At 43.0% G+C, this 12,850-nt stretch overlaps 1 protein-coding gene across 1 annotated transcript in view; it reads right to left on the reverse strand.

Moving 5' to 3' along the window:
* LOC135548234 (membrane-associated phosphatidylinositol transfer protein 2-like) overlaps positions 1-10,019 on the reverse strand; it is a 55,565-nt gene extending 45,546 nt beyond the window's left edge. The window contains exon 1 of the mRNA XM_064977607.1: positions 9,935-10,019. Coding sequence (XP_064833679.1) covers positions 9,935-10,012 — 78 coding nt within the window. The 5' untranslated portion in view covers positions 10,013-10,019. The remainder of the gene's footprint in view (positions 1-9,934) is intronic.
* Positions 10,020-12,850: the final 2,831 nt, after the last annotated feature.

Below are 12,850 nucleotides of genomic sequence, written 5' to 3' on the forward strand. Positions count from 1 at the left end.
TAGATAATGCGGTCTGCATTTGATCGTGAGGAATTCTACGTCAGGGGAACAAAAGGACTTGAGTTCCTGTATGTTGTTATGATCACACCACGTCTCGTTAATCATAAGGCATACACCCCTGCCCTTCTCCTTACCAGAGAGATGCTTGTTTCTGTCGGCGCGATGCATGAAAAAAAACAGGTGGCTGTACCGACTCCGATAGAGTGTCTCGAGTGAGCCATGTTTCCGTGAAACAAAGACTTTACAGTCTCTGATGTCACTCTGGAATGCTACCCTTGCTTGGATTTCGTCTACCTTGTTGTCAAGAGACTGGACATTGGCGAGTAGTATGCTCGGGAGCGGTGCGCGATGTGCCCGTCTACGGAGCCTGACCAGAAGACCGCTCCATTCGACGGCGCTGTTGTTTTGGGTCGCCGGCTGGGATCCGATCCATTGTCCTGGGTGGTGGACCGAACAGAGGATCCGCTTCGGGAAAGTTGTATTCCTGGTCGTATTGTTGGTGAGTTGACGTTGCTCTTATATCCAATAGTTCCTCCCGACTGTATGTAATAAAACCTAAGATTACCTGAGGTAACAATGTAAGAAATAACACATAAAAAAAACAAAATACTGCATAGTTTCCTAGGAACGCAAAGCGAGGCGGCCATCTCTGTCGGCGCCGGAAGTAATTTGTCAGAGCGGGTCACTGCTTTGACATTTGCAGAGAACAACAGGGACGCCACGCCACTCCAGAGACGCCATGGAGTTGTCAACCGTGATGTAGAGGTCTTGTAGCGGGCAGGCCTTGTCGAGGTCTTGTCGAGGTTGAGCTTGAGGTGGTGGGCCGACATCCAAGCTGAGATATCTGCCAGGCACGCAGAGATGCATGTCACCACCTGGGTGTCAGAAGGGGTGTCTGCATAGCAATGATAGGAGAGACCATGTGATGATATGACGGAGCCGAGTGACTTATAGAGAAAAGAGGAAAGGGCCTAGAACCGAGTTCTAGGGAGTACGTGGTGCAGACACAGATCCTCTCCATGTCACCAGATCTGATGGTTCACGGTGTTGAAGGCAGCGGATAGATCTAGGAGGATGAGAACAGAGGAGAGAGTCAGCTTTGGCAGTGCGGAGAGCCTCTGTGACACAGAGAAGAGCGGTCTCTGGTAGACTAGGAGACAGATGGCGGACCCTGTAAATAAGTCCATGGTATTATTATGCTCCTGTGGGGGAGGTATAGAGGATTAGATACACAGTAACACGCCACTCTTACCAAAAAGGCTTTCTCTGAGACCACAGGGCTGCTTCTGAAATGGCACCCTCTCCATATCTAGTGCATTGCTTTTGATAGGCCCTGGACAGAAGTAGTGCACTATGTAGGGAATAGGGTGCCATTTGGGAGACACAGGGGTCTGACAAAGCACCAGAAGTGAGAAGGCACGATACCGCGGTCAACTTGGGAAACTGTAGCAGACGGATCCTTTTCATGTCTGATTAATCCAACTGAAGCTGGGTTACCCGTCACGCGGTCATATTCAGCTGAACCACTTCTGTGACCCTTACTTGATACAATACCTTGAGCATAAGAAAAGCACTATTAAAAATATTCATCATTATAAGAAATAGTATAGAAATAGAGTAGAATAGAAATAGAGTGTAACAGAGACACACTGCAGAATGAGGGTCCACATAAGTCTCACTATTACCATGTAGCCGCCAGGTTTCCCAAATGGCACCCTATTTCCTAAATCGTGCACTATTTTTGTAAATGTAGTGCTCTGTATAGGGAATAGGGTGCCATTTCGGACGAATCCTTTCTCTCATTCTGTAGATATGAGATGGGTTTTAGGGAGTGGTGAGAAGTGAAGTTCGTAAGAGGCAGTGGAAATTGCAGTAATTTAGCAGGTAATCTAGTTTAGGAGCAGAGGTCTTACATTATCCTCCCCACCCCTCTGAAGGGCTCTGCTACAGGGAACAGAGAGCATTAGCTGCTTAATATGATAAACTCAGAGAGCATCAAGGCTCGGTTTGGGAGTCAGTAAGTCATTATACTGTACAGCGTAAAGGCACCTTAACAAGGAAATGTTAGATACTATTAAGACAGCTCAAAGGGAGACGTTTACAGTTGTTCTCAATTGCTAAAACACTAAAACCCATTTGGCTGAACAAAGTTCTCAGTTGCCTGGACTCAGTTAGCTAATTATGCCTTCAACCATTTCACATGGTAAAACACAGTCTGTTGTCAATACCTTAAACCATTTCACATGGTAAAACACAGTCTGTTGTCAATACCTTAAACCATTTCACATGGTAAAACACAGTCTGTTGTCAATACCTTCAACCATTTCACATGGTAAAACACAGTCTGTTGTCAATACCTTAAACCATTTCACATGGTAAAACACAGTCTGTTGTCAATACCTTAAACCATTTCACATGGTAAAACACAGTCTGTTGTCAATACCTTAAACCATTTCACATGGTAAAACACAGTCTGTTGTCAATACCTTAAACCATTTCACATGGTAAAACACAGTCTGTTGTCAATACCTTAAACCATTTCACATGGTAAAACACAATTTGCAGATCTCACTTAGACTTTTCAACTCTAAACACATTCTCAAAACCCATTCTGCCCTCTAATGCACATGTCATCCATACTGGCAAACACAAGTGGCAACAATCAAATACAAATAGAGAACATAGGTCATTGATTGAACACAACCACTCAAAATAGATTTAACCTGTTTCAAATGATGCGACACAACCAATATAAGCCAGTTCAGAGAGCAAACAGGTTGTTGAAGGTGGGAAGGAGAAAGTCTGAGAATGGATACTGTAGTACAGTGCATTGTAGGTTGTATACTGTAGTACAGTGCATTGTAGGCTGTATACTGTACAATGGACAAATTGTATGGCCCTGAACATTGTGCTTTCCATTTATTAACAGTACTGACTGCTCAATAGATTTTGACTGGTTGCAGGTTCATATCAACAAAGAACAAGAATTACAGTATCACAGAGACAAAGGACAAGTTTGTGAGATGCAGGGTACAGTACTGTAAAAATAGGGGTACAAGGAGGAGGAAGAACAAAAAACAAAATTGCAAAGAGCAAAGCAGTAATTTCTGATCAATTTTGAGCTACTATGATAGAACATGTTTTCGTTCATCAAAAGACAATGTCGGAAAAATATGAATATTTTTTTAGATTAAAAATGTACTTCTCCCTGAGAATTGTATGTTTTGAACAATGTGTTTTCTATTTTTCGGTGTATTGTTCACTGACTGCTTGAGTGTACATAATTTTGATCACTTTGTTTATGATTTGAGAGCAGTGTTTGATTTTGAACACAGGTAAAATTGTTTTGAGGCGAATGTTTCATTTTGCAAGAGGAGTCAGAGGTTATGTAAATACTGCTTGAAGATGAGGTTTTGTGTTTAATGTTTTCAGGAAATGGAACAAGGTTTCAGAAATTGTGTTTTAGCAATTGAGAAAAACTGTAATGCTGGAACACACACACACACACACACACACACACAACGTCTGCGGCGCTGTCTGCTCTTACTGCAGGAGCAGCACACCAGGTGACATCACGCCTGCCCTGACACACACAATCACCCCCACTCACACCTACCCACAAACATACACACACCCTGAGAGGAAGAGAGAGAGAGAGAGAGAGAGAGAGAGAGAGAGAGAGAGAGAGAGAGAGAGAGAGAGAGAGAGAGAGAGACAGAGAGAGAGAGAGAGAGAGAGAGAGAGAGACAGAGAGAGAGAGAGAGAGACAGAGAGAGAGAGAGAGAGAGACAGAGAGACAGAGAGACAGAGAGAGAGAGAGAGAGAGAGAGACAGAGAGACAGAGAGAGAGAGAGAGAGAGTGAGAGATCTGGACCTGAGGAGTGCTTCCAGGGAAAACTGGACAGAAAGTGAGAGATTGATGAAGAGCCCAAGGAACTAAGGGTGTGTCTAGGCGGGGTACATCTATTGGCATATATTTGAAAATACTAAAATACAGATATTGAATTTTGAAATACTACATGCATCTGATCCCAGGTCTAACCCTAACCCAGGTTTGGTCCTATAGGGGTATTTGAAATTATGTTTTTTTAAATAGTTTCGGCCATTTATATGAGGTTTTTGGAAAATACATTAAAATACTTAAAGTAGTACTTAAAGATTTGGTCCCATTATATTAAAAAAATTAAACTACACAGAAAAAAAGTATTTTAATAACAAATAATTAAATACGCATGTATTTGATCCAAGTTTGCTCCTCTCGTCTTCTCTCCTTGTCTTCTCTTTGAAAAAGGAGGATAGGTGGAAAAAAGCTCCATGTTGGAAGCCTACTAGGAATCTGCTTCCACCTGTCCTGCAGTTTGACAACTTATGAAACAGAAACAATCCTTTCAAACTGTCCTCTGCCCACGTCATATCAGTTCACTCCGAAACAACTAAAAACATTTCATACAGCAATTAAAAAAATAGGACATTCATGATAGATAAATCTAAAGGGAAGAAAGAGAGTTGAGAAGAGGAAGCCGCTGTAAACTACTGAGATGCACCAAGTCTATTAAATAGTGCTTGTAAGAGTAAAGAAAGCCAGAGAAGTGTTGAAAGAGAGAAAACATTGAACAGAGAATCTCAGCTCAAAGATTGAATGTTTTGTGCTGAGAGGAAGAGTGAAGCCCAGTCACCAAGGACCAGAAGACAACTAGAAAAATAAGAGATCAATAACAAAAAGAAAAAAGTCGAGGGAGACAAAAGAGAGTTCCTTGGTTACAGAATCTGAGCCTGGGGACATGCATGGAGGGGCAGGGAGTGTCAGCCCGGGGGCAGAACGAAAAGAAATTATAACTAAAAGCAGAAAGAAAAGAAATTATAACTAAAACGACTGAATGGAAAAGAAAGATAGAAATAAAGAAAGAAAATGGGAAGAGAAATTAATGTGTGCAAGTAATCTTGGCAGCATGCTGTGCTGGGAGCTGAGAGGTCTGAGGTCTGATGTAGGGCTGTGAGCTGAGAGGTCTGAGGTCTGATGTAGGGCTGAGAGCTGAGAGGTCTGAGGTCTGATGTAGGACTGGGAGCTGAGAGGTCTGAGGTCTGATGTAGGGCTGAGAGCTGAGAGGTCTGATGTAGGGCTGGAAGATGAGAGGTCTGAGGTCTGATGTAGGGCTGGAAGATGAGAGGTCTGAGGTCTGATGTAGGGCTGGAAGCTGAGAGGTCTGAGGTCTGATGTAGGGCTAGAAGCTGAGAGGTCTGATGTGGGGCTGGAAGCTGTGAGGGCTGAGGCCTGATGTAGGGCTGAGAGCTGAGAGGGCAGCAGAGACTCAGACCGTCACAGAAATAGTAATGTATTGGCCTGAATCATTTATATGATACGCCAAGATTAGCAAACACACACACACCGACACAAAAACATACACACACACACACAGCAAAAACTCTGTTGGTTATCAAGGTTTACCCTGCAGAGTCTCTTCCAGCCTCTTCCAGCCTACTTCAGCCCAAGGAAACCAGGGGTGTTTGGGCCTAGTATGTGACCAATAAGTGGCAGTAATGTATGAATACGTACGTAAATGAAGTATACAGTATATGAAGCACAGTCCACATTGCAGCCCTGCAGTCTTTCACATAGACATACTGAATAGGATCAGCATGAGGTGGCTCTCCTTCCAGCTGCATCATTTGTCCAAGCTTTTCTCCCAGTGTTTTGTCTCTAATTTGGTGTTATGATGTTTCAGTATAGCATACACACAGGAAGACACCCTATCCAATCGAAAGGATAACAAAATCAGCAGCATAACGTTGTCATGGAAACACTGACTGTATCATCGTGACTTCTCCTCATTCTCCGTTTCCCTCCATCTCAATGCCTTCCTCTGCCTCTCTCTTATTCTGTCTTTCTCTCCTTCTCTGACTCTTTCTTCCTCTGTGTGTCTCTTTCCATCAGTATATTTCTCTGTCTCTCTGCCATTCTCTCTTTCTGATTGTCTTCCCCCAACCCTCCTCCCTCTCTATCTGCTCCCCCAACCCTCCTCCCTCTCTATCTGCTCCCCTAATCCTCCTCCCTCTCTACCTGCTCCCTCAATCCTCCTACTCCCTCTCTATCTGCTCCCCCAACCCTCCTCCCTCTCTACCTACTCCCCTAATCCTCCTCCATCTCTACCTGCTCCCCCAATCCTCCTCCTCCCTCTCTATCTGCTCCCCCAACCCTCCTCCCTCTCTACCTGCTACCCCATCCTCCTCCCTCTCTACCTGCTCCCCCAACCCTCCTCCCTCTCTACCTGCTCCCCCAACCGTCCTCCCTCTCTACCTACTCCCCCAACCCTTCTCCCTCTCTACCTGCTCCCCCAATCCTCCTCCTCCCTCTCTATCTGCTCCCCCAACCCTCCTCTCTCTCTACCTGCTCCTCCATCCTCCTCCCTCTCTACCCGCTCCCCCAATCCTCCTCCTCCCTCTCTACCTGCTCCCCCATCCTCATCCCTCTCTACCTGCTCCCCCATCCTCCTCCCTCTCTACCTACTCCCCCAATCCTCCTCCTCCCTCTCTATCTGCTCCCCTCTCCATCTCCTTCCCCCAACTCTCCCAAGTCAGTATTTCTCACTACAATCAATTGATGACAGACACTGCCATGCTGCTGTTGATGACATCGGCAGCTCAGCTGTGACGCTACCCTGATGGATAGAGAGACGGAGTGTGTGTGGGTAAGGTTTACTACGTTTACATTAACAAAGTATATACTGTATGTTTTTTATTGTCACAGACACCAGATAGGTGCAGTGTTGTTTTACAGGGTCAGCCATAGTAGCACGGTGCCCCTGGAGCAAGTTAGGATTAAGTGTGTTGCTCAGGGGCATATCAACAGATTTTTCATCTTGCTGGCTTGGTTATTCAAAACGGCGACCTTTTGGTAGGACCTGCATCAAGTGTTGGTCTAGCAGACTGTGTTTACTCCGTTAGGGGCCATCAGGAGACCTAATCACCCATAATCCTCTAGGATTATGTCCTGGGGTCAAATCACTGTCCTAGGTGAGATTTGCTCTTGAGGAGTAGTAACAGTAACAGAGTTCCGTTACATTCATATTGTCCACAACAACAGCGTGGCAATGCTTTTCTCCACTACACCCAGAATTAGGTGTTATTTGTGTGTGTTTAGTCTCAATAAAACATGGTCCATAAGCATATGGAGAGTCAGCTGGCCTGAGACAGCTCACATTAACCTAGTGACCTGAACTATAAGACATGAACTCAACCTGACACCATGTTACACACACACACACACACACACACATACACACAAACAAGCAAGAACGCACAAACACACACACAGCTCAACTCACCACCTATAATCCAGGGTCAGTAGGGCTCTTGGGTCACGGGTACAATCTGCTGACTCTGACCTAGACCGCTGTTTTAGGATGATGTTATATCCCATATATGCTACGTGATGCACTGTGTGCAATATGAAGAATTTTATTTCAAAATGCTATTTATCCATTTTCAGAAATGTTGGTAAATGAGCTTTTACTGTTAAAAGAAATGAGGAAAGAGATGGGTGTGTTTTTTCACTATCTAATCATGGCATGGGACTGTTCAATGACAGACATGTATTTGTTTATTTGTTCATTTCAGAGAGACAAATAATCAGTTTTTTTTTGCAAAATGCTATATATCCACCTAACTCTCAGAGGAATAAGAAGTATTGCTAGGTTTTACACAGTCAAATCTAACAAATAATTCAATTTTTAACAAAGAGTTCTACAGATGACACATTTGTGACATTAATATTTAATTGTGTATACTGTACCAGAAAAGTTTGGACACACCTACTCATTCAAGGGTTTTTCTTTATTTTTACTATTTTCTACATTGTAGAATAATAGTGAAGACATCAACACTATGAAATAACACATATGGGATCATGTAGTAACCAAAAAAGTGTTAAACAAATCAAAATATATTTTAGATTCTTCAAAGTAGCCAACCTTTGCCTTAATGACAGCTTTGCACACTCTTGACATTCTCTCAACCAGCATCATAAGGAATGCTTTTCCAATAGTCTTGAAGGAATTCCCACATATGCTGAGCACTTGTTGGCTGCGTTTCCTTCAGTCTGCGGTCCAAACAATCTCAATTGGGTTGAGGTCACGTGACTGTGGCCAGGTCATCTGATGCAGCACTCCATCACTCTCCTTCTTGTTCAAATAGCCCTTACACAGGCTGGAGGTGTGTTTTGGGTCATTGTCCTGTTGAAAAACAAATGATAGTCCCACTAAGCGCAAACCAGATGGGATGTTGTATTGTTGCTGAATGCGGTGGTAGCCATGCTGGTTAAGTGTGCCTTGAATTCTGTATAAATCACTCACAGTGTCACCAGCAAAGCACCCCCACACCATCACACTTCCTCCTCCATGCTTCATGGTGGAAACCACACATGCAGAGACAATCCGTTCACCTACTCTGCGCCTCACAAAGACACAGCTGTTGGAACCAAACATCTCACATTTGGACTCATCAGACCAAAGGACACCGGTTTAATGCCCATTGCTCATGTTTCTTGGCCCAAGCAAGTCTTTTATTCTTATTGGTGTCCTTTAGTAGTGGTTTCTTTGCAGAAATTCGACCATGAAGGCCTGATTCACCCAGTCTCCTCTGAATAGTTGATGTTGAGATGTGTCTGCAACTTGAACTCTGTGAAGCATTTATTTGGGCTGCAATCTGAGGTGCAGTTAACTCTACTGAAGTTATCATCTGCAGCAGAGGTAACTCTGGGTCGTCTTCCTTTCCTGTGGTGGTCCTCATGAGAGCCAGTTTCATCATAGCGCTTGGTGGTTTTTGCGACTGCACTTTGAAACTTTTAAAGTTCTTGACATTTTCCAGATTGACTGACCGTCATGTCTTAAGTAAGTGAAGCTGTTCTAACCATAATATGGACTTGGTCTTTTACAAAATAGGGTTATCTACTGTATACACCCCTACCTTGTCACAACACAACTGATTTTCTCAAACGCATAAAGGAGGAAAAAAATTCCACAAATTAACTTTTAACAAGGCACACCTGTTAATAATTTAAATGCATTGTAGGTGACTACCACATGAAGCTGGTTGAGAGAATCCTAAGAGTGTGCAAAGCTGTCATCAAGGCAAAGGGTGGCTAATTTGAAGAATCTCAAATATAAAATATATTTTGATTTGTTTAACACTTTTTTAGTTACTATATGATTCCATGTGTTATTTCCTGTTTTTGATGTCTTCATTATTATTCTACAATGTAGAAAATAGTAAAAATAAAGTAAAACCCTGGAATGAGTAGGTGTGTCCAAACTTTTGAATGGTAATGTATATATATTTTGTAATTCAATACAGTAATTTGAGATCTGTATGTGAAACTTTTATATTTGACATTTTAGTCATTTAGCAGATGCTCTTACCTAGAGAAACTTACAGTAAGTGCATTCATCTTAAGATAGCTAGGTGAGACGATCACATGTCACAGTCAAATACACAGGATACCAACATTCCATTCCAGCCAAACAATGGATATATAGCGTTTTGTAAAAAACAACATTTTCATACACATCTAAAATCTATTACTTAAAAATCTGAGAACAGATATATTTTACACACACATGAAGGTGCTCCTAAGCAATCATTTCTGATGAAAAGACACAAATGTGAAAAATGTGTGGATATACACTGTAGTGTTTCGGAAATAAACTCTTCATAAGTTGTATTGCATGCTGTATGTTAGCCATGCTACGCTAGGTAATGTATTCTGCCTGCTGTGTGTTAGCCATGCTATGCTAGGTAATGTATTCTGCCTGCTGTGTGTTAGCCATGCTATGCTAGGTACTGTATTCTGTATGATGCATGTTAGCCATGCAATGCTATGCTACATACATGTATTCCGTGTGTTGTATTTCAGTATGTATGCTAGCCAGTAGCCACCCACCTGGATCATGTAGAGCTGGGCGATGCGGTACTCTTCCACGCTCATAGGCATGGGGATCCGGTACTCCTTGATCAGCATGGTAGCTAGGTGATGGGGTGGCACAGGGGGGGGGGGGGGGCAGAGGGTCGTCTCAACGAGCCGCTCTACCCAAGCAGCAGCATCATCAAACAGACGGGATGGAACACATTACGGTTCAGACCTGTAGGTGAACAGAAGAGACACGTACCTGAGTTGACACTGGGTGAGAGGAAACACGTATCATGTAATACTTGATTGGGTCAAGTCAATGTGGTGAGAAGATGTGTGATGACACACGAACCTTCTCTGAACCAACACTTGCTCTTGACTCCCCCTTTTAAAGATCTGACTTTGCTGATAGCTACATTATTGAGGAAAGTGTATTCACTATGCCTGTGATATGTAGCTGTTCCACCTAGCTACCTTAAGTTGAATGCACTAACAGTAAGTCTCTCTGGATAAGAGCATCTGCTAAATGAATAAAATGTAAAAAAAAAAACTGTACTGCTAATCTTGACAAGAGAGACTTACATCTAAAGTGAATACAAAACTGAATGACATATTTTACTCAAGTCAAAACAAATTCTTAATTTCAATGACTGCTTCGGAAAAGACATTGCCTTGTTCAGGGGCAGAACAACAGATTTTTACCTTGTCAGCTCAGGCAACCTTTTGGTTCCTAGTCCAACGCTCTAACGAAGACAACACTTCTTCTCCAAATCCTGTGTGTGTGTATGTCCTCAGTCAACGTTCAGCCCTGCACCAGATATATCAACACCTTTACTTACATTTAATATGTGATTTATTACAAGTTATTACACGCTATATCCAGGTACATCAAACATTCCAGCAACTTCCCAGTAACGTCCAAACTAAATCCCAATAGTCAAAGTCCCTATTCACTGTAGAGGTAATGTCAGTCTGCTAACAACGTGATTCCACCATCGACAAGTCCCAGGCATCAAGCATAAACATCCAGTCAACATCCAACCAATCAAATCAAAGTAATGCCCAAACAAAGTCCAAACAATGTTTCCTCCAGTAGACAGTACAAGTCTGATCAAGCGACAAGGCAGCATGACAACACACACACACACACACACACACAGACAGAAAGAGAGACTCACAGGGACGAGTTTAGTACGTCACATGACTGAGGGAGCTTAGTGTAAGAGGGATTAAATACGCAGCATCACACAACTCTGTCTTATTTTTATTTTACAGGGAGAGTGCACATTAATCAACATTAATATTACAGTAATGCAACATCCATGTAAATGTGTCAGGGTTACCCAAGAGCTCATTTGCACCTGTAGTCCCTGGGCAGGTAAGTGCTGCCCAGGGACTACAGCCACAATGCAAATACAAATACTCTCTAAAAACAATACAAAATAAAATATTTCTCTGTCTCTCTGTCTCTCTTTCGCTTCCCTCTGCTTCCACCCCTTCTATCTCCTTCCCCCAACTCTCCCCTCTCTCCCAAGTCAGTATTTCTCGCTACAATCAATTGATGGCAGAGACTGCCATGCTGCTGTTGATGACATCGGCAGCTCAGCTGTGACGCTACCCTGATGGATAGAGAGACGGAGTGTGTGTGGGTAAGGTTTACTACGTTTACATTAACAAAGTATATACTGTATGTTTTTTATTGTCACAGACACCAGATAGGTGCAGTGTTGTTTTACAGGGTCAGCCATAGTAGCACGGTGCCCCTGGAGCAAGTTAGGATTAAGTGTGTTGCTCAGGGGCATATCAACAGATTTTTCATCTTGCTGGCTTGGTTATTCAAAACGGCGACCTTTTGGTAGGAGCTGCATCAAGTGTTGGTCTAGCAGACTGTGTTTACTCCGTTAGGGGCCACCAGGAGACCTAATCACCCATAATCCTCTAGGATTATGTCCTGGGGTCAAATCACTGTCCTAGGTGAGATTTGCTCTTGAGGAGTAGTAACAGTAACAGAGTTCCGTTACATTCATATTGTCCACAACAACAGCGTGGCAATGCTTTTCTCCACTACACCCAGAATTAGGTGTTATTTGTGTGTGTGTAAGAGAGAGAAAGGAGGGAGGGAATAAGAGGGAGGGAGGGAATAAGAGGGAGAGATGGGAGAGAGGGGGTGGAAGGCTGCCCGAGGGGGAGAGCATGTATGGGAGGACCTAGACAGACAGAGAGAGAGAGCTAGAGAGATAGAGATAGATAGGGAGGGAGAGAGAGAGGTATAGAACTAGAGATAGGGAGAGAGAAAAAGAAAGAAAGAAAGAAAGAAAGAAAGAAAGAAAGAAAGAAAGAAAGAAAGAAAGAAAGAAAGAAAGAAAGAAAGAAAGAAAGAAAGAGAGTAGAGTTAAACAGGTGGTCTGGGATTAAGGCTGGGTGTATAGAGCATTCTGGATGCTAAGAATGTGATAGAGTACGTCAATGGCTTAAAATGATTGCCGTCCAAAGAATGCATCAGCTATTGTCGTTTGCTTAACAGGATTCGCCTCTCCCCATGATTGTTTCATGTCATTGGTTTAAAACGATTCCACGGCCCAACAATGTGATACGTCATTGGTTTAAAATGATTCCTATTACAGTTAATTATGAGAGCTGCTGCTATAACGTAGGTTACATTTGATAACACACAGCTTCACACACACACACACACACACACACAAACACAAACACACACACACACACACACACACACTATTATAATTTGTCAATAACAGTTGGTGCATGATGTCTGTTACGGATACAGGTATCCTGTGTGTGTGTGTGTTTGTGTGTATGTAACCCGTGTTTGCTCTCCTTCTCCCCTCACAGGTGATAATCATCACTCCCCAATCAGTCACCAATCAATCATCAATCAGAAGACACACCTCCTCCTGTTTTACTACCCTATCACAGTTTCTCTCCCTT

Source organism: Oncorhynchus masou, chromosome 11 (genome assembly GCF_036934945.1).
Source record: "Oncorhynchus masou masou isolate Uvic2021 chromosome 11, UVic_Omas_1.1, whole genome shotgun sequence".
In the NCBI taxonomy this organism is placed as follows: domain Eukaryota; kingdom Metazoa; phylum Chordata; class Actinopteri; order Salmoniformes; family Salmonidae; genus Oncorhynchus; species Oncorhynchus masou.